The sequence below is a fragment of the Trifolium pratense genome, linkage group LG6 (assembly GCF_020283565.1).
Source record: "Trifolium pratense cultivar HEN17-A07 linkage group LG6, ARS_RC_1.1, whole genome shotgun sequence".
Lineage (NCBI taxonomy): Eukaryota > Viridiplantae > Streptophyta > Magnoliopsida > Fabales > Fabaceae > Trifolium > Trifolium pratense.
In genome coordinates, this window is record NC_060064.1 from 27,109,537 (window position 1) to 27,131,624 (window position 22,088).

A 22,088-nucleotide genomic window follows, 5' to 3' on the forward strand; every position below is an offset into this window, starting at 1 on the left:
AAGCTTTGCATGTGTGACATATAGATGGTTTCAAAGTTGCATGTGGAACATGATCATTGGGCCAAGACAAGCACATGGTGGCAATACACAATTGGACATGAGGCAAGGTGTGAAGCATTCATTGGCCAAATAATTAGGGTTTTGCATTAGGGTTTCCCAATTCATGATCTTTTATGTATATTATAGATTATAGATGAATCTTAATGAACCCCACATGTTATTCATATAGCATCTCAATCACATTTGAAATTTTTAACTTTAATAGATTTGACCATTTAGTGATTAACAAACCCAAACCATAATAATTTCAAACTAAAATTCAATTGTATAATTTAAAAGAATAACTATAATGAATTTGACTATTTTTTTATTTATTTACGATGAGCTGGTATCAAACACAGAACCTATAACATACTACCCAAATTGAGACCGTGGCTTAACAAGTTCTACTTTGGTGATAATTCCAAATTGAGACAAGTACAATTATATAATTTGGAATCATAAAACTTAGTAGATTTGATCGCTTTGGTGATTAACAAAACCCAGGGTAATACGTAAATACATTTCAATAAAGTTTCTGATGATTTATAAACATGTTTTATTTTTCTCTTAAAACACACAAGACATGTTTTTTTCTTATGATTTATGCAACGATAACAGAGTAACATGAAGCTATAACGCATGATAACAAAACCATGTTGGCTCTCTTTACATTGGAGGAATTGGCTCTCTTCACAACTCTAATGAAGATTGTGTTATGCAACGCTCTTCATGAAGAAATGCAGAGTTGGCATGGCAAGACAACATCTCACTCCTTATTGCCCGAGAGTGATTCAAAAAAATTGATTGATATGATCTTGGATTAATTGCAACTTCAACAAAAAAAAAATATGCATACTTTGGTGAGACAATGAAATCATGGATATATATTCTATGAAAGGTATGCAGGGAGTTTCTAAAATCTTCAGCTCGGATTTAGTTTTCCACATTTGCAGTGGAAAAATTCGAAATTGAAAGATCACGAGGATGCTATGACCCACAAAAAAATATAATAGAATGATTCAAAACCTCAAAATACGAAAATTTGATGGTCAAGGTCAAGTTCACGAGTGACCAAACTATTACTCGTAACACAAATCTTCAGCTCAGATTCGGTTGGATGGTACCATCCACAAGAAATACAATAGAATGACAAAACCTCAAGTCCCGAGATTCAATGGTCGGAGTCTCGAGTCACAGAACTATTACTCGCAAAACATATATTGGATTTATAAAAGGCAGGATATACCTACGGAAGTAACACGCGAACTGGATACATATTTCAACAGGTCAAAAATAATTAAACAAGTGAGACTACATCAGAGAATACTTCAATAACTTAATGTACGAAAAATAGCAAAAACCATACGCATTTGTAATGTCAAAGCCATAATAAAGTAACAGTACCAAAAACTGCGGTGATGATTAAACTTCACCAAATATCTGTATCTGAAGGCATACTATGCAGTGACAGCTGGCTTAGTAGCACTGGAAATCCTGGATCTCTTTTTCGCTAAACTCTCACTGCGACGCTCTCTCTGCTCCTTCAATCTGGAAGCAAGAAGCTTCTGGTACTCAGCTGCCTCTGATTTTGCCTTAGCAATTCTCTTCTTCTTGTCGGCAATTCTTGCTCGCTTTCTTTGGAGTGTAAGAGGAGTAACCAGTCTTTGTATCTTGGGAGCTTTGCTAACCTTTTTGCCTGCAGCCAAATAACCAATACTATTTATCAGTCAAAATGGCCCAAATAACCATAACCAAAATATGTCTGAAATGAATATTTGTTATAAGGGATACTCCTGTTTACCATCCCATATACTCCTTCCAGAATGAAATATAGGCAAAAATAATCCAAAAAGTCAAATTTATTTGTTAAAGAACTTGATCCAAATACATTTGAATTTTTCAAGTTTTTTGCTTATATTTTATTCGAGTACATCATAATTTCATATCAGGCATGCTTCAGCTTGGTGTCTCTCTAAGTACTAAAACCAATCAACAAAAATAGCACAAACTTTTCAGTGTAACCTTACTCCCAAATTGGGGTAAGCAACATGAACCAAATGGAAAACTATTCTACTCAAGCAAAAACAAATTCTAGTATTAATAGTGTCTTCTAATGAATGAAGTACAACAATAAAATGTTGACATAACTCGTCAATGTCGTTGTATAACAGAAGGAAAAAGTTTATGTAACAAATGCTGTCATAGCTTTCACAAATGAAAAAACCATGCCATTCTAATAAAAGAGAACAGTATGAACTGTATCTGAATCATACTGCATCAAGAGATTGATAGTGGTTAAGTTATAAAGTTACACAGGGGGTTATCAAAAGGTTACAAGTTATGAACAGGTTAACCTTTTTCTAATTATGTATCATGCATCGACATTTTAATAATGAAGCAGGCAATAACAAACTTAACACAAAAGTTACAAGGATCAGAGATTTTACCAGCTTTGGTTGTAAATGTCCTACGGTAGGTGTTGACATACTTCCTCACGTCATCCTCCTTGGACAGGTTGAACAGCTTACGGATTTTGGATGCTCTCTTTGGACCTCTCATCCTTGGCTTCTCAACATCAGTCAGGCCAGGTAAATCATTCTCACCCTTCTTCACAATAACCAAGTTGAGAACAGAGAGATCTGGGCTAACAATGCACCCACGAACAGACTTCCTTCTGCGCTCTCCATTACGCCTTCCATATCCACGGAAGCAGGGAGTTCCTGTTCATAAACAATAAAAAACAAATTAACATCTTTTGAGAAGCGGTGACTCCTAACACAAGACAAATACAGCATATGAATAACACTAGGAATGTTTTAATAAAAATAGGTAGGGTATAAAATTCAAACAGATTTAGAAAATATTATAATTATAATAATAGTAATGTATCATCAAATGGGCAGTCTACAGACTTATGGTCAACAAGAAGTAAAAAACTTTCAATTAAGCCTAAAAATTACATTGACAACTGACAAGCTACATAATAGATTATAGACCTACCCCTGTGAAGCAAAAGGCGAACACGGCCAGGGGTCAGCACTCCCTGCTTCATCGGAAAGCCTTGCTTGTCGCATCCTCCAGTAATTTTAAACACGTAGCCTTTAAATTCCTGTTAACACCGACAATACAATGGTGAATGCCACTAATATATTCTGCAAAAGTTTGCAGCAGACATTTGCGGTTCAAGTTAATGAACATACCTCACCAAGTGCATCTCCACTGACTTCTTGTGAAAGCCTCTTGTCCCAAAATGCTCGTCTGCAATTTTTTGGAACAGATAACATATTTCCATGAATATTAAGTTAATCATAAATTACATATATTTACATAATTACATAATAAACTATATAGTATATCATGAAAAATAATTTCACTACAAAATGTGTTAATAAGATTCAACTTGATATTCAATAAATCCAACCATTCTAACTTATCTACCCAACTTAATTTCACTTTCTCAAGCAAGCACATTCTTAACTCTTATACTAATCCGATTGAAATTTCGATGTTTTGAGTACAAAATTAAAATCTTTTTGGGGAGAAAATATTAAATATTAATTTTTTACAGTTGCAACAAAATTTGATTAAAATGCATTGAAAGTGATCAATTACTTCAAATAAATAAGTAAAATGAGTAATGAGCTTACAGTTTTGTATCATCATCGATCTCGAGCTTCTTCTGGCAACCAGTGGTGGGATTCGCAACATTGAACTGAAAAAAAAAATCCCAAATAAAAATTCAGCAATTGAACAAAAACAAAACTTGAAATCAAATGCAGAAACTAGAACGAGTTTCGCTATGAATGAAAAACAAAATGCGAAATGACGAAAGTAACGAGAACCTTCATATTGAAATCTTCTTCTTCAACAGCCGCCGCGTCGGAGTCTCTCGGAGAGTGATCAGAAAGCTCGGGACATAAGCACGGTGAGAAGAAATTAGGGTTTAATAACAACGAAGCTTATATTGTTGTGACTTTGGGCTCATTATGGGCTTAATCTGCTTATCGTCCAACCCAATAGATACTTTTCTTTTTCATTTTTTTTAAGCATTTCTTTTTTGCCCTTCAATAAAAACTTCGGTTGCTACGAACCGAATTTTTTTTGCCTTGAAAAAAAATTCAGTTTATATTAACCGAATTTTCCCCGCATTTGAACTAGAAATAACTTCGGTTTTCTGCGAACCGAAGTTTTTAGCAAGGGCAAAATTGAAATATTTGGGGTATAAAAGATACATGGGAGACCTAGAGATAAAACATTTGTAATTCCTCTAGTTAGGAGTAGCAAAATGGGTCGGGTCGCCTATCCAATCCATCATTTTGTAAGTCCGATTAGAGTATTCTCGCTCGAATTTTAAGTTGGTTCGTTCTGTCTAACCTATCCAATTGGACCTTTAATGTTGTTGGATTTTTTTGGTGCTTTGCTATATTGAGACTTCTTTATTTTGAATAATGACATTTATGTTGCTAGGACGTAACGAATTAAAATAAAATTAGCTGGTAATAATTTACATGAAACAATTTGGTTTCATATTGAATTATTAATCGCTACTTTTTTTTCGAACAAACAAAAATGGATCATATATATATATATATATATATATATATATATATATATATATATATATATATATATGAGAGGGATCAAATTACACCGGTGTAACATTTGAGTAATGTTACACCGCTCAATAACGCTTTAACGAATACAAATTTTACAAAATCCACCGTTGGATTGAAAGCTTATATCATATAGATCATCTATGTTGAATTGTATAAAAATCTAAAATCGTTTGATATGTTTTTGAGATAGATCAAGATTAACGGTATTCAATAAAAACGCATAAACCATTAATCTTCATCGGTCTCAATAACATATCAAACGATTTTAGATTTTTGTAAAATTCAACACGGATGATCTATACGATATAAGCTTTCAATCCAACGGTGGATTTTGTAAAAGTTGTATTCGTTAAAGTGTTATTGAGCGGTGTAACATTACTCAAATGTTACACCGGTGTAATTTGATCCCTCCCCATATATATATATATATATATATATATATATATATATATATATATATATAATATGATTTGAGTTTGTTAATCTTTTGAGTTATTTTCTATTATGCATTGTTGAAATATATTTCCTTTTTCGTAAAAAAAATGCAAATCGCAAGGTAAATCTATAAATAGAAAATAAAAAATGGGACGGGCTTGACTTTTGATCCCGAATAGCTAAGTTGGTCCGCCCCGCTTTTAGGCGAGCTTAAACCACGCAGCTTATATGGGCCCGCTTTTCCACCCTCTACTCGGGTCCCTCTAAATTTCTAATAATACTATGTTTAGATGCTAGAATACAACGTTTTTTTATTAACTCTCTGGTTCTCATGAGAAGGGAGTTCCGGTAATCCAAAGTTCCCATGAGGAATCAAACTCTTGCTCTCTGAAACAACTTATCATAAGGGACTCATTAACCCCTGAGCACAATATCTTGATTAAATACAAAGTTTATTTTACATGTTTGGACTTTAAAATTCAAGGGCCTATTTATATCAGAAATTATAGAATCTAAAATCTATTTTCATACAGGGATGCTCTCATGATTCTCCATTAATTTGAAGCCAAATAATGCAACTAAAATTGTGGATCCCCTTGTTGATGGGATTGATGCAATATTGCAATGACTGACCTAGGCATCAACGTGAGAATCCACAGTTTTATGTGCAATGCTTGTTTTTATACCAGCAGGAGGATCCACATTCCACAACAATAGGTGCATTATTTTTTTTGGCATTGGCGGAAGAATTATGGGCACGCAAAATATTCATATGTAAAAATTGTCATAGTAAAAATAAAATTCAGATTATAGGTTTCAACCTTGTAAAATCCTAAAATTTCATGTACCAAAAAAAAAATCCTAAAATTTTCAGAGTTTTAAACTATATATAGAGGATATTCGGATTCTAAAATCTAAACGTGTAAAAAGAATTCAAATTATAAATTTGAACTCAGTTTTCTTAAAAATTCAAAAAAACGAACAATGATTAGGGCATGAAAAGAAATACTCGATTATTTTTTTCCTTCAAAACCAAATAAGTACCATAAATCTCATTAAAAAAAATTAGATTTCATCCATCGGTACATATCTAACCAAAAAAATCCCAATCTTGACCCTATATTGTTGGTTTCTGGTGTTGGCGGTTCCGCCATTAACTCGGTAACTGTAAATGAAGCTGATGGTAACAATGAATAGGTTTGGGTTCGTTAAATCATTGTTGAGTAGACAGTTGAAAACCAAGCTTTGGTCACGTTAGCTTTGGTCATGTTATGAATATAGGACAATAATAAATAATAATACTCCACCCTAAGATGAAAAAAAGAAAATACAGCTCACTAAAATGAGAAATAAAAACAAATAACTTGCACTATGACAAATTCAAAAAAAATAATATGAATGAAATATTAAATATACTTAAAAATAACACTAAATATATCAACACATCATGTATTGTGTTTAATAACACATCACATGTCACATTCATTAAATGACGTGACAACGTATCAGTATCACTGAATGGATGCGTAAATTTTTTTACACTGTCATTGCACATCAATTAAACTCTTTCATTAACATTTTTGCATCAAATAATATATAAACACATCATGTATTGTGTTTAATAACACACAACATATCACATTCATTAAATAATGTGACAACATTCCCTGCAACTGCGATCGGGAGGGGACTGTAACCACTTGATGCCAGAACTGACTCCCGAACCAGATTAAACTGGTGGTGAAAATAAAAAAAATAAAATAATGTGACAACATATCATTAGATGCATGTGTAAAAAAACTAGAATTTGAAAGGCCTATACTCAACCACAAAAGCTAGCTTGAGATCCACTTATAAATGCTATCTTTACCATATCTCTAGCCAATGTGGGACTTCTAACACACCCCCTCACGTCTAGAACTGAACAAGCTGGAACGTGGAATCAACAACAACGGGTGACCCAACTATGGGAAATCTCCACAACAAATAACAAATTGATCTATGATAGACTCTGAAACCAATTAAACTCTTTCATTAACATTTTCAATTATTTTGTACAACAAAATGATATTTTGTTGTTGATAATTACAACAAAATGATTTATTAAAAAACAAAAAAACCAATAAATGTCCAAAATTAACATTATTAATAAAAAACAGAAAAAAGGCCCCCACACACACCAGTCACCACCAAATACCAATAATTGTTCATTCTTTGCCTAATCTCTTCCTTCCTTCCTTCTGTATTCAAGCTGTCACCCTTCTCCATCTTCTCTTCACCAATCCCCAAAACTCATTTCACTCTTCAATCCAATGTTCTAACACCACAACCTTAAAACTCTCAAACTTAAACCAAAACAAAAAACACCAACAACAACATAAAAAAAAAACATGTTTTTATCCATTCATTCTATTCTTCTTATTCTTCTTTCAATTTCATCCATTTCTTTTTCTTCTTCAAAAACTACCAATGCAACCACAATCTATGAGGTTCTTGAAAACCATGGTCTTCCAATGGGTATTTTCCCAAAGGGTGTTAAAGAGTTTAACATAGATGAAGATGGTAAATTTTGGGTACATTTAGATCAAGCTTGTAACGCTAAGTTTGAGAACGAGTTACATTATGATCGAAACGTTTCTGGGTCTTTGATTTATGGAAAGATCGATGCTTTAACCGGTTTACAAGCTCAAGATCTTTTTCTTTGGTTTCCTGTTATGAGTATTCGTGTTGATGTTCCTACTACTGGTTTGATTTACTTTGATGTTGGTGCTGCTTATAAACAATTCTCTTTGTCCCTGTTTGAAACTCCTCCTGAATGTGTCGCTGTTGGTTCCGATGATTCCAAGGTTTGCTTTTGTTTTTTCTGTTTTTATTTTTTTGTTTCTGGTTTTGTGTTTTATTTATGATGATTGGTTTGTGTTATGTTATGTTGTGTTTTCATTGTTGTGGTGGAAAAATTGGAAAAAAGGTTGATGGTGATATTGTCCATGGTCAATTTCATTTGTTGTGATTGTGATTTTGTTTGGTGGATGGTCATGTTCTTATAGAGATTATCTTTATGTTACTATGTTGTTTGGTGGGTTGAAATTGAAAAGTTTTTATTTTTATTTTTAAGGAAAAGAAAAAGTATTTATCTTTTTTCTTGTGTTGTCATGCTATCAAGTACTAATGGTTAGCTTTTTGATACATAGAATGCTTTTTGGTATTAACCCTTTGGTTCCCGGGGGAAGGGCCCCGGTAATCCAGAGTTCGGCTGCGAGGTAACCTGGCCAAGAATTGTTCTCACCAGGAATCCAACTCGGTTCTCCTGAACAATTGTTAGCTTTGGATGCATGAGATGAAAAAGAAGGTTTTATTGGATAACTTTAATGGTTGTTCTTTAGTTTGGTGAATGATCATGTGGTCCTTTTTGTTCCTAACAATCATTCCTTTTTAACTAATAAGCATATGCACATGGAAATTGGAATGATGGATTGAAATGATTTTGATCATGTTTTGCCTTTGATGGTTTTCCTTTTGACTTTTGATACATTGATTGAATGGAATGAATTTGTGGCTTAAATTTGAATCATGTTTTGTTTTCTGTTAGGAATGAATGATAGTTCCTTCACCAGTTTCTTGTATTATATTTCTGTTGAATACTTGAATTGAATGTTTTGAGAGCTTTTTGCTCTTTATGTATCTTAATGGTTGATGATCCCTATTGTGTAGCATAGTGTATATAGTTAGTTACCTTCAAATCACGAGCATCCTACGCTTTGCTGTTATAGTTTAAGAAATTGAGATTAAAGAAAGGATATTGTATTTGTTTTTTTGTGCGCAGGGTCAATCTGGAAGGCTCCGCTCTAAAGTTGAGAAAGGAACTTTTGGAAGAGGTATTCTATAGACCAAGCAGGAAAGGGTGAGTGAAGTTTTTGTGTGTAGTGAAATCGTAATGGATTGATTCTTCAATCGGATTATATTCATTCGGAGGGTATAAATTAATAGGTCCAACGATTCGGTCCTAATGTTGTCATTTGTGTTATCTCGCCGTGTAGTGCATGCAGAATTAGTGTAGTAGACGAAGCCAATGTGTATGGAAAGGGAAGCAACAAGATAAATTTTCGAGAATCTGTTTCGTATTGAAAAAATGGAGCTAGAATGGAGCATTTTTGTTGAAATGGATTCAGGTGACAAGCTTGTAAAGATTTTGTTCTATCATAAGAATGTATTAGGGTAGGTTGCGGGGAGGGGTGTTGTTCAGTTGAATCGAAGTTGTTATATCAGTTTAAAACCGAAAGAATCATAAGCACTTTTGATATGAAAATTCATGATTATTATTTGTTGAATAAAATTTATGTACTCTTTAAGGATTACAATGTTGCTAAAACTGCTTTTGCCTCCTTTTTTCTGCATGTTTGCAAGCTCTTATTATGAGAAGTTTGATACTTTCTCGTGACAATGAAAATCTGATTGGCAACCGGCAAGAAAATGTTTCTGTGAGGGAATTGTGTTTTAGATTAACTTCATTTACAGATGTTCACTCTGGTGTAACCATGGATTCATATTTTGCTATGGTTTTGAGTAAATTTTGCCATTTCATATTTTTTTATGAGATTAACCATAGCAAAATTTAATGGTTACACATGAAAGTCCAATTTTAATGACACTGTTTGTGAAGGTTGATGTGCTGCTAATTGATTCCTAATTCATACTGGTATGATATGTAGCAGGATGGTTATACTTTTCACTTTTCATGTTCAAGAATCACTAATTGTTTGCTAAATATTAACTTTGGTAACTTAGTTCTCTATAGTTGTTGTCATTGTCTTAAAAATTGAACTGGTCTTGAGTCATAGGTCAAATTCATCAACATGCTTTAGTTTATATTTGGATTGGCGATTAAGTTCGGTAAAAACTCTAGTTGGTTTACGGTTCAACCAGTTGAATCATCTAGTTGGTTCTTGCTTAATACTTCCTCCGAGCACAATTATAAAGCAAACGTTCACTTTTCAAATTCAATGAATGCATTTGGACTATTATAGACCAGATACATTAGTTGTTCATTGAATTTGAAAAATGAACTTTTATTTCTAATTGTGGCCGAAATCCGAAAGGCCTATAAGATAAAGTCTTTGAACTATTTTGAGCAATATATAGCCAGCTGTTTCCACCTGGCTTATCAATCTTCAAATGAATGAGGTGGAAAAACATACTTTTCTATGGAGGCTGAAGTTTGACTTTCCTAACCTGAAGTGAGCTTATATTGTGAAAAAGCCTTAAAGTCTCCAAATATGATTCTTATTTTTGTATTACGTGGACGAAAAGAAAAAGGTTGTAAGAAAATATCTTAAAGCTGTCATGTTCTCTAACAGTGGAATTACAGCTTTGCATCAAAAGAGAAAAAAGAAGAAGTGGAATTATAGCATCATTTTATTGGTGGTGCTTATCCAAATGTATTCAAGAGGATGGCCACGTTTGAAATTATTGATCGAGACATTTTGTTTTTGTTTTAATGTCCCGGTTTTTGTGAGGAGATTCTAGGATGAGAAAGAATGCCTGCATTTTATGCTATTAGTATTTATTATTTATCTGTTACATTAAAATAATTTTTGATCATTAAGATTGAACGGTTCATACTGTAAGTGCGTCAACACAGTTACAATAAAAAATTTGTAGACTCTATTAGTCTGGATATTGATTGTAAAGTAAATAAAATTTAATCAAGAATTATTTCACTCGGACATCGAGCTCAAATTCTTCTAAATGATTTATTTTTAAGAAAGATTCATTAACCAGTTTGTTTGAGACATACTTAAATGCAATAGTTCTTTAAAATTGATAACTAATTTTATTTGAAGTGGATTAAATTAAGGAAAATGTTCTGATTGTTGAATTGAAACCGGATAGGAATTTGATTTGTATACACTGATGTTGTAATTTTGTTTACCTATGCATTTAATTGAACCACACTTAGAAGTTAGACGTAGTGGTGGTGTGTATGATTTGGAAACCACACCACACCTAATTTTTGGTTTTGGTTTAGATCCAAAACCATTTCAATGACAAACCGGTTATTTTATACAACCAATTTGGATATGATTCATAACCAGTTTGAAACCAATTCATAACTAGTTTGTAATAAAAATTGGATTATTCACTTGAACCAATTTTAAATTATCTCTACAAACAGATATTTATTTTTTAAACAAGCTTTTATAATAGTTTTAAATTATCTCTACAAATAGATATTTATTTTTTAAACAAGCTTATAAGCTAGTATAATAAGCTATAAGCTAACTTATTTATGTTACCAAACACATCGTTAATGTGATTTAATTGAATAAATGTGGAAATTTTTTTAATATTCGGATACAAGAATTAACCTCAAAATATAAATAACAGTTGAATTTATAATTTTAATATTACGGAAGTCTAATATTTCAATTTTTAATCCAAGTTCATGCATTGGTTTGCGTAATTTTCTTTTCTTTCACTTTCTTTTCATAGAACCAATCAGACATTTTCACTTTAAACATATCACCTAGCAAACCTTGTTTAGCTAGTCTAACTAAATTCATATCACTAATATGCACCAACCCAAAATCTCATAGCTCAACAATAACATGCAAGACTTGACTAACAACATGACTAATAGCAGTAGAACCATTTAACATTATAAACCACACACTTTGGTACCTCTACCTATATTATCTTTGTATCATGTGAAATCTTCATTATCTCATGCTCAACTCTAGTGTCATAGCCTAATCTATCGAGCATGCTTATTGATTACAAATTTCGCTTAAGTTCAGAAAGATATGTCACATCTCACAAAACAAACCAACAATTATCAAACATGAATCGAACTCATAACTTAAACTTTACAAGTTTTTCCGTGAAAGATCAACTATAAAATTTTATACAATTCTAAAACAATTTAATATGTTATTGATATTCATAAAAATTAACGATCTTCAATAAAAATAAAAACTCTATATGAAAAAAAACTTTTAATCATGCTAGTCTTCATAATATATAATATGATTTTACATTTGTATAAAATATCGGTATGTTCTAGATAACATAATCTTTCATCCAATGATAACTTTTATAAAAGTTATATTTGTTGAAATATTATGAACAATATTACATTATCAAAATATTACGCCGATGTAATTTGAAAAAAAAAATAATATGATTATAGTATGATTATGCATCCCTTCAATTGGAGATGTATCCATTCCATTGATTGAAGGCAGTTTTTTTGTGACTTTGCCTCCGCATTACCTCCCAAATCCCAATGTCCCCCATACCTTCATTTCTTCATTCATTCAAACACTTTTTCTCTTTTCTTCTTTTCTCCAATATATATAATTAATTGTGATTGTGATGATGCATGATTCATTTTTCATTGATCACATCTTGCATCATTGTATTCTCTATTTTTAATTCATCTTGTATATTAGATCACATTGTAATTCAATCCCTCTATACACCAATTTTTAAAAAAAAAATATCATAGCTTTAAACAAAAACTAGTATATTGTTATAGGGATGGATGATATAAGTACTGAAGCTAGTCTTGATCTTTTTCCAATTGGCCCTACAGGCATTCTCGGCCGAACTATCGCTTTCAGGGTCCTTTTCTGTAAATCTATTTCACATTTAAGGTATCAATTGTTTATAGGATTTTTAGATGTGTTTCATAGGTTTAGGAAATTTTGGGGACCAATTATATCATGGTTACATCCTAGAAACCCTCAAGGGATATTAGCATTGATGACAATTCTTGCATTTTTGTTGAAACGTTATAGTAATGTTAAGGTAAGGGCTGAGTTAGCATATAGGAGAAAATTTTGGAGAAATATGATGAGAACGGCGTTGACTTATGAGGAATGGGCTCATGCATCTAAGATGCTCGATAAAGAGACACCGAAGATGAATGAATCGAATTTTTATGATGTTGAGTTGGTTAGGAATAAGCTTGAAGAATTACGACATCGTAGACAAGAGGGGTGTCTTAGAGATATTATTTTTTGTATGAGAGCTGATCTTGTTAGAAATTTAGGTAATATGTGTAATCCTGAGCTTCATAAAGGTAGGCTTCATGTTCCGAGACAAATTAAGGAGTATATTGATGAGGTTTCTACTCAGTTGAAAATGGTTTGTCATTCTGATTCGGAGGAGCTTTCTTTGGAAGAAAAGCTTGCTTTCATGCATGAAACTAGACATGCGTTTGGGAGGACGGCTTTGTTGTTAAGTGGGGGTGCTTCCCTTGGAGCTTTTCATGTCGGTGTAGTTAAAACACTTGTAGAACATAGACTCATGCCTAGGATAATTTCTGGTTCGAGTGTAGGATCCATTATGTGTTCTGTTGTTGCCACTAGGTCTTGGCCTGAGCTTCAAAGCTTTTTTGAGGATTCATTGCACTCGTTACAGTTTTTTGATCAAACGGGTGGGATTTTTACGTTCGTGAAGAGGGTCACAACGTTTGGTGCAGTTCATGAGATCAGACAGTTGCAGATTATGTTGAGGCATTTAACAAGCAATCTTACGTTTCAAGAAGCTTACGACATGACAGGCCGAGTTCTTGGGATTACAGTTTGCTCCCCAAGAAAACATGAACCGCCTAGATGTCTTAATTACTTGACTTCACCCCATGTTGTTATATGGAGTGCAGTCACAGCTTCTTGCGCTTTTCCTGGCCTTTTTGAGGCTCAGGAATTGATGGCAAAAGATAGAAGTGGAGAGATTGTTCCTTACCATCCTCCATTTAATTTGGGTCCTGAAGAGGGTTCCTCACAAGTGCGCCGTTGGAGAGATGGTAGCTTGGAGATTGATCTACCTATGATGCAGTTGAAAGAGTTGTTCAATGTCAATCATTTTATTGTTAGTCAGGCCAATCCTCATATTGCACCATTATTGCGATTGAAAGAATTTGTACGAGCTTTTGGGGGTAATTTTGCGGCCAAGGTATGCTCGATGACTTTGGCCACTATGAAAGGATGATAAAGCATACATATTGGATTTTCTGATTAATGTTATTGTTGCAATATTTGTTTCTTAAATTAATATTGCATACATTTGTTTCTTACATGAATGTTTTATATACATGTTAGCCATTAGTTTTCCTACTGCTGCAATAATCTAGAGCGGATATTGAATGCGCATAAAGATAGTGGTATCTATCTCTCAACATTTATCACAATAAGGCACCATCCATGTTACTGCTGTAATATTCTAAATATGCAATTATAATAACACTTGTGATTTTTTATTCTGTAGCTTGCTCATCTAGTAGAGATGGAAGTGAAACATCGATGCAATCAAATATTGGAACTCGGTTTTCCATTAGGCGGGCTTGCCAAGCTGTTTGCTCAAGACTGGGAGGGTGATGTAACAGTTGTTATGCCTGCTACTCTAGCTCAGGTATGAGGCTTAAGAACAATTATAAATTTGAAAACAATGGGCAGATTTCCAATTAAAAGTGAAAACGAGAGATGAAAATAGAAAACATACTCTCAAACCGAAGAATCCCTTATATTTTAGAAAAGATTAAGGATTTTTTTTGTGTTATTAGGGACAATTCACTGAAATTATGGTTAACTTATGTATGCTGCTTGTATCCGTATCAGTACTCGAAAATTATCCAGAACCCTTCTTATGTGGAGCTTCAAAAGGCCGCTAACCAAGGGAGAAGATGCACTTGGGAGAAGCTTTCAGCCATTAAAGCTAATTGTGGAATTGAGCTTGCTCTCGATGAGTCTGTTGCTTTTCTCAATCAAATGAAAAGATTCAAAAGAAGTGCCGAGAGAGCTGCTTCTGTTTCTCATAGTCTTCCGCCCAGTACTGTAAAATTCAGTGCTTCAAAAAGAATTCCATCATGGAATGTCATTGCGCGCGAGAATTCTACAGGATCTCTTGAAGACTTTCTTACAGACACTACTGCTCAATTTAATCATGGAGTTGGTAGTTCCAGTGGAGCTACTGGTAAAAATTCTAAGTACCACCGCAACATGCATGATGTAAGTGACAGTGAATCCGAAAGTGCTGACTTGAATACTTGGACTAAATCTGGTGGTCCTTTGATGAGAACAACTTCGGCAGATATGTTCATTGACTTTTTCCAAAACTTAGAAGTTGGTACTGAACTAAATAGAGGAACGGGAACTGGAACTAATTTTAGCCCTCGTGATTTTCAGTTCCACAGTCCCAGATTCCCAACATCGGATAGATGCTCCGAGAACTCAGAATCTGATCAGAGAGAAAATGGCAACAGGGTTGTCATGAATGGATCAAGCATAATGGTAACAGAAGGTGATCTATTGCAACCCGAAAGAATCGTTAATGGATTTGTGTTTAATGTTGTCAAGAAAGAAGACTTGACACCTTCAAGTAGGAGTCATGATTATGATAGTTATAACAATGATGTTGCTGAGTGTGTCCAAATTGAATGTCCAGGGAAGGAGATGGATGATGCTGCTAGCACAACTTCACAAAATGGAGACGACGAATCTTCAACATCTAGGACCCTAACTGAAAAACCAGATTCTAATCCCACTGATAATTCCATAACAGATTTGGGTAAGGATAAGAGCTTTCTTGACAGTTATAGCTCCAATGATAAAAATACTTTACCTCGGCCAAATTAATAATTTGGTGTTTTAGTTGTCTAGAATGTTAATAGCATGAAATAAAATCTTGCCATGGTTCTCTATATTCATTTCTTGATGGTAATTTAGCCCATGATCTTGCTAGTTAGTAAATTAATCGTAAATGATCACGCTCTTTGATTTGAGATTAAACGACTTAGATTAGTAACTATGTAAGTAAGAATATAATTATTAGAATTATAAGATTTTAATTATCAAATAGGGATGATTTGTTTCTTGTATAATTGTATTCAAAGATATAAAAGAGAGTAATTGTATAAAATGAGTCAGTGGAATTGATTTGTAAGTTTATATAATATTTAAATTAAAATAGAGAGCAAAAATTGCATCTAATATTATTTTTTTCCTGAGAGTATCTTCAATGATTTATTTTGAACTTTGTACACTACTAATACGCGGTCCTTATCTTGTATTTTACACTAAGGAATTGTATCAAATGCAGAATTTGGATAAAATTAAAGTTCTTTGTTTGGTGGTAGGTTAAGGCTAAAAACCGTCTCATTCTTTTGATTTGAATTTGTGATAGACTTTCAGCTTGTTTAGGGTACTTTGTTGTTTAGCTTAGTTTTTGCTTGTCCTCACTTGATTTGGCATTGTACCTAACCTAGCATTGTATTTCTTTCCATTTATAATAACACATCTTGTGAATTGTGATGATCTTTTGGCTTCTTAGGGAAAGGAAAAAAAGTTTATTTGCAACCCCATGATTTATTCTTGTGCTTCTATTTTATAAACAGAGATAATTCATTTTGTAGATTTTTTTTTTTTTTTTTAAATCAGCAAAATTTTATAAAACTCAAATCCGGACACAAGACATTCACAGATGAGAAAAAGATATTACACTCCTGCACTAACAGGTAAAAACTAAACAAAAAAGGCACCAGGCCAAAAGAAAACCATTAGATCATCATTAAGGAATAATAGGGAGGGTGATGGTGGAGCAATATCAAATGGTAATGGAGCATAGAAATCTCAGATCATAGGTTTCATCCAAACTGGAATAAGAAATTGCACAAATAAACACAGTTAGCACAAACACAACGAAACCTGCAAGTACGCGATGTGTTAATCAATAAATCAATCATCAATATACTAAGCTCATGTCTATGTACAGGGTTTTTCATTTGCAGCAGCTACATAAGAATAAATAATATCCGTGCATCCTTTGGCCGTGTATACCGTGTGTTACTAACAAAAACGCTTTCCGACTAACCTATACACTTGAAATTTCTTGTATACCTACATTTCCTAAGCCATCTCTGATATTAGTACCACTATACTAAATTTATCAAGCTTCATCATCCTCCAACCAATGCCAATGCCAACAAATAAGAAACAAGAAATTAAGACTCAAAAGCAGAATCGGTTCTGAGTGAAGGTAATGATGAAAACAGGTTTCTAATTTCAAAACCTTTTCCCCAAAAAGAAGCAAGACAGAGACCCATTATAGCCATGGCTACGACAGAACATGCAGCAGGAACTGCTTGACTACTTCCCAAAAATTGTGTTGCAAGAAGGCCTGCAAGTGTCGAACTCTGCATTCCAGTGCATAATGAAATCGTCTTGCTCACCTGTTCTTCCTGCCTGTGACAGTATATTTATTGTGATATATGTCATAAATTTTGAAATATGGTAGAAAATAAAATATGATTTTTAATTTTTTTACTAAACCAACTTGTAAAGAAAAGTTATTGCATGAAATATTATTGTATCTGACATAGTGTTGTCAAATCGCAGCGATAACATAGCAGATTATGATGACTGATTCATTGAACTATGTTATCTCTACATCAATTAAAATAGACTAGATATATATATATATATATATTTCATCAATAGCAGATTATGATGATTGATTCAGATTCATTTAACCTTAAAGTTCTTTATCAAAACATATATATTTCATCAATTTCAATCCTAATTCCTAACTCAAGGCAATGACACAAATTAGAAGCCTGAAGCTGAATTAGCTACTAACAAGGTCACCAAATGAACAAACATAACTAATAACTGAAATCTACATATATGAAATATATTTTTTAAAGTGAGATACCTTAAAGATGGAAGGTTTGAGAACCAATATCCTAAGGTGAAGGCAGCAGCATGAAATATTAATACTGGAGCAACCAATCGAAGACCTTGGCCTGACAAAATTTGACTTCGGTTTATAGCAAGAGGACTACCAATGCACATGGAAGTACAAATCATAGCAACAAAGGGCATCACAGGTCGAAGAATAGATACAACTGGCTTTGCATACGTATTGAGAATAAGACCAAGTGTCACTGGAGCAAGAACAACCTGTCGAATTTTCAGAAATTAATATGTCGTTAAATCAAATTCAGGGCAGTATTGTCAATCACGGATCACAGAAAATAGCATTTTGTTAAAATTCTGCTATGCTATTGCTCATCCGCTATCTGACAACACTTTGTACTAAATAGTAAATAACATATGGTGCAATAGCGGTTTGTTAAAATTTTGCAACCTTATAGCGCTATAGTGCCTCTATTTGACAACACTTATTCAGGTAGAATGATAATGCATGAAGCGGACACAACTTACCTGTAATATGGACTTTGACATGGAAACTGCATCAACTGGCACTACAGATCCAATTAGAAGACCAGTTAATAAAGGTGTAACAATTACTGATGCAATAGTGCTATAGCTTGTTAGAACAATGCATAGGGCTACATCGCCTTTGCTTATAAAGCTTGCATAGCTAGATAACTGAGCCCCTGAAACACAAGCTGTGAGGACAAAGCCTGCATAAAACATTCTAGGCAAACCAAAAGCCTTTGCAATCAAGACACCAAGTAGAGGTTTCAGTACATATTGAGCAATAAGTCCAATGGAAAGTGGTAAAGGCCTGCAACAGAATCAAAACAATGAATATCGGAAGAAGTTTAATTGATTACTTCACTTAGGAAAATTAAAGTAGGCAGAACTTTTTTTTACAGAAATGTAAGTTAAACCTTTTGAATGCAAGAGCAAAGTCGTCTATCGATAGTTTTATCCCAATAGACAACATAATCCCACCAAGAGCTGGAGCATATAACTCTTTAGATACCCTGAAAACATTAAACAAGTTGAAAATTCAGTTTTTTCATTTCTATATTATTTCATTCCATATGCTTGAACTTAAAGATAGAATTACAAATTTTTAACTGAAAAAGAGCAAGGAAAAAAAACAACTCCAAAAGAACAGAAATTTTTAAAAAAATATAATAACTTTGGTTCAGTGATATATTGACTGACAGAGTACTAATATGGATTCCTTGTAGGCAGGATACCCTACATTCACGCAGTCAGCACATTATTCACGCAAACAGCACATCGGTCGTCGTTGGATCAAGATTGGACAATCCACATTTCAAGCTCAGTATTTTGTATTCTTTAAAATTCAAAATCCAGAAGTTTCTTTGTATAGTCCAACCTTGATCTAATTACTATGAATGCAGGGTATCCTGACCACATGACTATAGGGGTTAGGGAATCCATTTCCATAGGAAAGGGGTCAATATAATACTATCTTACAAGCCTTTCTTTTTTTCTTTTTGTATTAACTCTCTAGTCCCCATGAGAAGGGGCCCAGTAATCCAAAATTTGGTCGCGAGGTAAATAAAGTCCGACCAAGAATTGTTCTCACCAGGAATCAAACTCGAATTCTCCCGAACGATTCGTCCTAGAGGGAACTCATTAACCACTTGAGTCCAATGTCTTAATTTTATCTTACAAGCCTTTAATCAAACACATGATAGCCTAGTAATTTATTAACAGTCCCCAATAAAATAACAAGTAACAACATTTGAAGCATAAGTTCAATACATATATATAAACTAAGCAACAGGGTTTTAGAATAACAATAAGAAAATACTAAATGTCAGTTACATTGAATTTTTTTATTAAAAAGAAAACAAAAACAATATCCTTAAAAAATAATATTAATTAATAAAGAATAAAAACCAAAACCAAAACCAAGAACATGGTATATTAGGAAACTCCACCAAGTAAAAGTGGAAGGTTGAGAAAGAGCAGCAACAGCAGTAACAGCAACAACAAAAGGAAGCAATGCAGACAAAATCTGAGACCAATCTCTTTCACCAACAACTTCAACACTTTCAATTTCATCAACACCAAATTCAAGAAACGAAGATTTTCCTTGTTTATTGTTAAACCCAACTCTCCGATGAAAACTCGAAGATGAACAAGATAATCTTGATATAGAACCACCCTTTGAGAATCTTTGAATGGGAAAAGAAGAGCGAGAGAATAAGAGAGGTTTAGAAGTTATTAAAGGTTGACGAAGTTTAATGTTAGTTAAAGGAGAGAAAACGGGAATGGAAGCCATTGAAAGAGTGATGATGTCGCCGGCGGAGATGATTGTACGGCGTCGCCGGAGGGGTTAGGATAGAAGAGGAATGTGAAGAAGATGAGGTTATTGATAAAAATGAGATTCGCATATATGTAAAAGTGTGAAATGTGAATGAATGAATATATGAATGTGAAGAAGAAACAAAAAATAAAGTGGGAAAGAACTTGTGAGAGTAATAATAGATGGTTGGGTGTTAGATGTTGAATAGTTTAGTTTTAGATTCTAGATTTGGGGTATTATTAGTGGATGTGTAATTAATTTGTTGAGAGGGTTAATTAGATCATGATTTAGAGTTTCTTTATAAAGATAACCAAAAAAAACTGTCTTTGAATTTTGAGATAAACTTGCAACCAATAAGAAATATAGAAAAAAGAATATTGATAAAATTTTATATTATAAACCATAATAGTCTTTCCATTTATACTAAGGTAATTCTACTAAAAAACAAAGTTATACTAAAGTAATTTTATCTTATTTATAAAAAAATTGGTCATTCATCTTTATAAACTTGTGTTGGTATCATATTTGTACTTTACCCTATTGTTTCTTAGTCTCACACGTATCATTTGTCTTTATAAATGTGAACGAGTTAATCTTTTATTTTATTTATTTATAACATAATGATAGGTTGAAACATTAGTATATGTGAATAGTTTGAAACGTTTTATTTAGGGATGACAATTTGACTCATACATCCACAGAAAATACTCACAACGAATAAGATAAAAACCCGCATTTTAAGAATGAGCATGAGTATGAGTAATTAGTCGCAAAAATAAGCAGATATGGGTAATTATAGTAGTAAGTATGCATAAATTATAATTTTTTTTTTTGTATAATTTATGAGTTTAATGGATATAAATAGATAGAGTAAAGAAACTTTACACAGTTAACCAATAAGAATGTTTCAACATTCCATGTCATATCAAGAAAGTGAGGTTAAGTGGGGTGACGTAGCGGAAAACATGGTTATGGTTGGTTGACAGTGTAAAATTATTTTACACTGTCTGTGCATATTTTTTTTCTCATAATTTATGCATAATTGTATTATTAACATTATAATTTTAAATATTAGGCAAGACACATATTGATTATTAAATCTTTGCATAGGTTAATTTCTGAAAATTAAAATAAATTACCTTGTGAGTAAAAAAAAAAAGAATATAACTTACCTTTTAGAAAACAAATTACTAATACATACTAGTACTACATTTCATTTTATTTTTTAAAAGGGATATACTAGTATATACTACTTCTACATGTTTCTTGCGAGAAAAACAATAAACGACAACCATATATTTGCAGAGAATAGTATGTATATGTTGAAAGGAGAAATGTAGAGAAGAACTGGCCGCAAACATTTATCGGTTGAAATTACAACATGTCATCATCAAAGAGCAAACAAAGAAATATATGTTGGCTAAAAACATTTTATTTCATCACATAATTTGCACTTGAAACAAATTAAGTTATTGAAACAAATCCTATCACAAATTCACAATTGACAATGAACACACGACCACCGTCCATAAAAATTATACAATAATCAAAATTGTTGTGATTCACAAACAAAATAATCACAAAAACTAAGAGTTAGGAATCCATTGCTTTAACCATCAAATGCAAAATGAGGTAGAGTTAGCAACTAAAACTCTTCTAATATTATTCCTAGATCAATTATTAAGAGTTCTATATTAGCTGATAAATGATATGAATAAATATTCATTAGCAAAGATAATTATACCAATTGTTCTTTTTAAATGGTGTTCTCTAGTTTATTCATCACTAGGTAATGTCTTTTATAGAGTTACAAGCCAACTGATAGTCCCATAGAATATTTGGATTTAAATGGTGTTCTCTAGTTTATTCATCACTAGGTCACTGCAAGATACCGATTGTTATTTTTAAATGGTGTTCTATAGTTTATTTTTCACTAGCCAATGCCTTTAATTTTATAGAGTT

General features: G+C 32.8%; 4 protein-coding genes across 6 annotated transcripts; 2 read left to right on the forward strand and 2 right to left on the reverse strand.

Annotated features, from left to right (window-relative positions):
• Positions 1-1,285: 1,285 nt before the first annotated feature.
• Positions 1,286-4,017, reverse strand: LOC123888797 (40S ribosomal protein S6). Its single transcript, XM_045937980.1, has 6 exons — positions 3,885-4,017; positions 3,690-3,754; positions 3,243-3,300; positions 3,043-3,151; positions 2,490-2,762; positions 1,286-1,738 (listed from the first exon to the last, which is right to left on the reverse strand). Exons 1-6 carry the CDS (start codon positions 3,888-3,890, stop codon positions 1,500-1,502), a joined length of 750 nt encoding a protein of 249 aa, XP_045793936.1. The 5' UTR covers positions 3,891-4,017; the 3' UTR covers positions 1,286-1,499.
• A 3,238-nt stretch (positions 4,018-7,255) lies between these two features.
• On the forward strand, positions 7,256-9,462 carry LOC123890507. Of its 2 annotated transcripts, XM_045940129.1 has the most exons (3): positions 7,260-7,939; positions 8,917-8,994; positions 9,131-9,462. In XM_045940129.1, exons 1-2 carry the CDS (start codon positions 7,484-7,486, stop codon positions 8,977-8,979), a joined length of 519 nt encoding a protein of 172 aa, XP_045796085.1. In that variant the 5' UTR covers positions 7,260-7,483; the 3' UTR covers positions 8,980-8,994; positions 9,131-9,462. The 2 variants fall into 2 exon arrangements, with proteins under 2 accessions (XP_045796086.1, XP_045796085.1); XM_045940130.1 differs by having other exon boundaries at positions 7,256-7,939; positions 8,917-9,462.
• Positions 9,463-12,565: 3,103 nt separating this feature from the next.
• Positions 12,566-15,801, forward strand: LOC123890610 (triacylglycerol lipase SDP1-like). Of its 2 annotated transcripts, XM_045940248.1 has the most exons (4): positions 12,566-14,048; positions 14,361-14,504; positions 14,711-15,214; positions 15,320-15,801. In XM_045940248.1, exons 1-4 carry the CDS (start codon positions 12,630-12,632, stop codon positions 15,725-15,727), a joined length of 2,475 nt encoding a protein of 824 aa, XP_045796204.1. In that variant the 5' UTR covers positions 12,566-12,629; the 3' UTR covers positions 15,728-15,801. The 2 variants fall into 2 exon arrangements, with proteins under 2 accessions (XP_045796204.1, XP_045796203.1); XM_045940247.1 differs by having other exon boundaries at positions 14,711-15,801.
• A 1,012-nt stretch (positions 15,802-16,813) lies between these two features.
• LOC123892632 (probable sodium/metabolite cotransporter BASS3, chloroplastic) lies at positions 16,814-20,423 on the reverse strand. The gene is made up of 5 exons (XM_045942475.1): positions 19,759-20,423; positions 18,727-18,822; positions 18,314-18,620; positions 17,802-18,049; positions 16,814-17,332 (listed from the first exon to the last, which is right to left on the reverse strand). Exons 1-5 carry the CDS (start codon positions 20,100-20,102, stop codon positions 17,092-17,094), a joined length of 1,236 nt encoding a protein of 411 aa, XP_045798431.1. The 5' UTR covers positions 20,103-20,423; the 3' UTR covers positions 16,814-17,091.
• Positions 20,424-22,088: the final 1,665 nt, after the last annotated feature.

Excerpts from the sequence above, each read along its gene's own strand:
- LOC123888797 (XM_045937980.1), bottom strand. Across the intron at positions 2,763-3,042 it reads TCGCCTTTTGCTTCACAGGG|GAACTCCCTGCTTCCGTGGA; the intron begins GTAGGTCTATAA and ends GTTTATGAACAG. Across the intron at positions 1,739-2,489 it reads GACATTTACAACCAAAGCTG|GCAAAAAGGTTAGCAAAGCT; the intron begins GTAAAATCTCTG and ends ATTTGGCTGCAG.
- LOC123890507 (XM_045940130.1), top strand. The coding sequence starts at position 7,484 with ATGTTTTTATCCATTCATTCTATTCTTCTTATTCTTCTTTCAATTTCA. Across the intron at positions 7,940-8,916 it reads TTGGTTCCGATGATTCCAAG|GGTCAATCTGGAAGGCTCCG; the intron begins GTTTGCTTTTGT and ends TTTTGTGCGCAG.
- LOC123890610 (XM_045940247.1), top strand. The coding sequence starts at position 12,630 with ATGGATGATATAAGTACTGAAGCTAGTCTTGATCTTTTTCCAATTGGC. Across the intron at positions 14,049-14,360 it reads GGGGTAATTTTGCGGCCAAG|CTTGCTCATCTAGTAGAGAT; the intron begins GTATGCTCGATG and ends TTTATTCTGTAG. Across the intron at positions 14,505-14,710 it reads TGCCTGCTACTCTAGCTCAG|TACTCGAAAATTATCCAGAA; the intron begins GTATGAGGCTTA and ends TATCCGTATCAG.
- LOC123892632 (XM_045942475.1), bottom strand. The coding sequence starts at position 20,102 with ATGGCTTCCATTCCCGTTTTCTCTCCTTTAACTAACATTAAACTTCGT. Across the intron at positions 18,823-19,758 it reads CAACCTTCCACTTTTACTTG|GGTATCTAAAGAGTTATATG; the intron begins GTGGAGTTTCCT and ends TAATGTTTTCAG. Across the intron at positions 18,050-18,313 it reads TGTCAAAGTCCATATTACAG|GTTGTTCTTGCTCCAGTGAC; the intron begins GTAAGTTGTGTC and ends AAAATTCGACAG.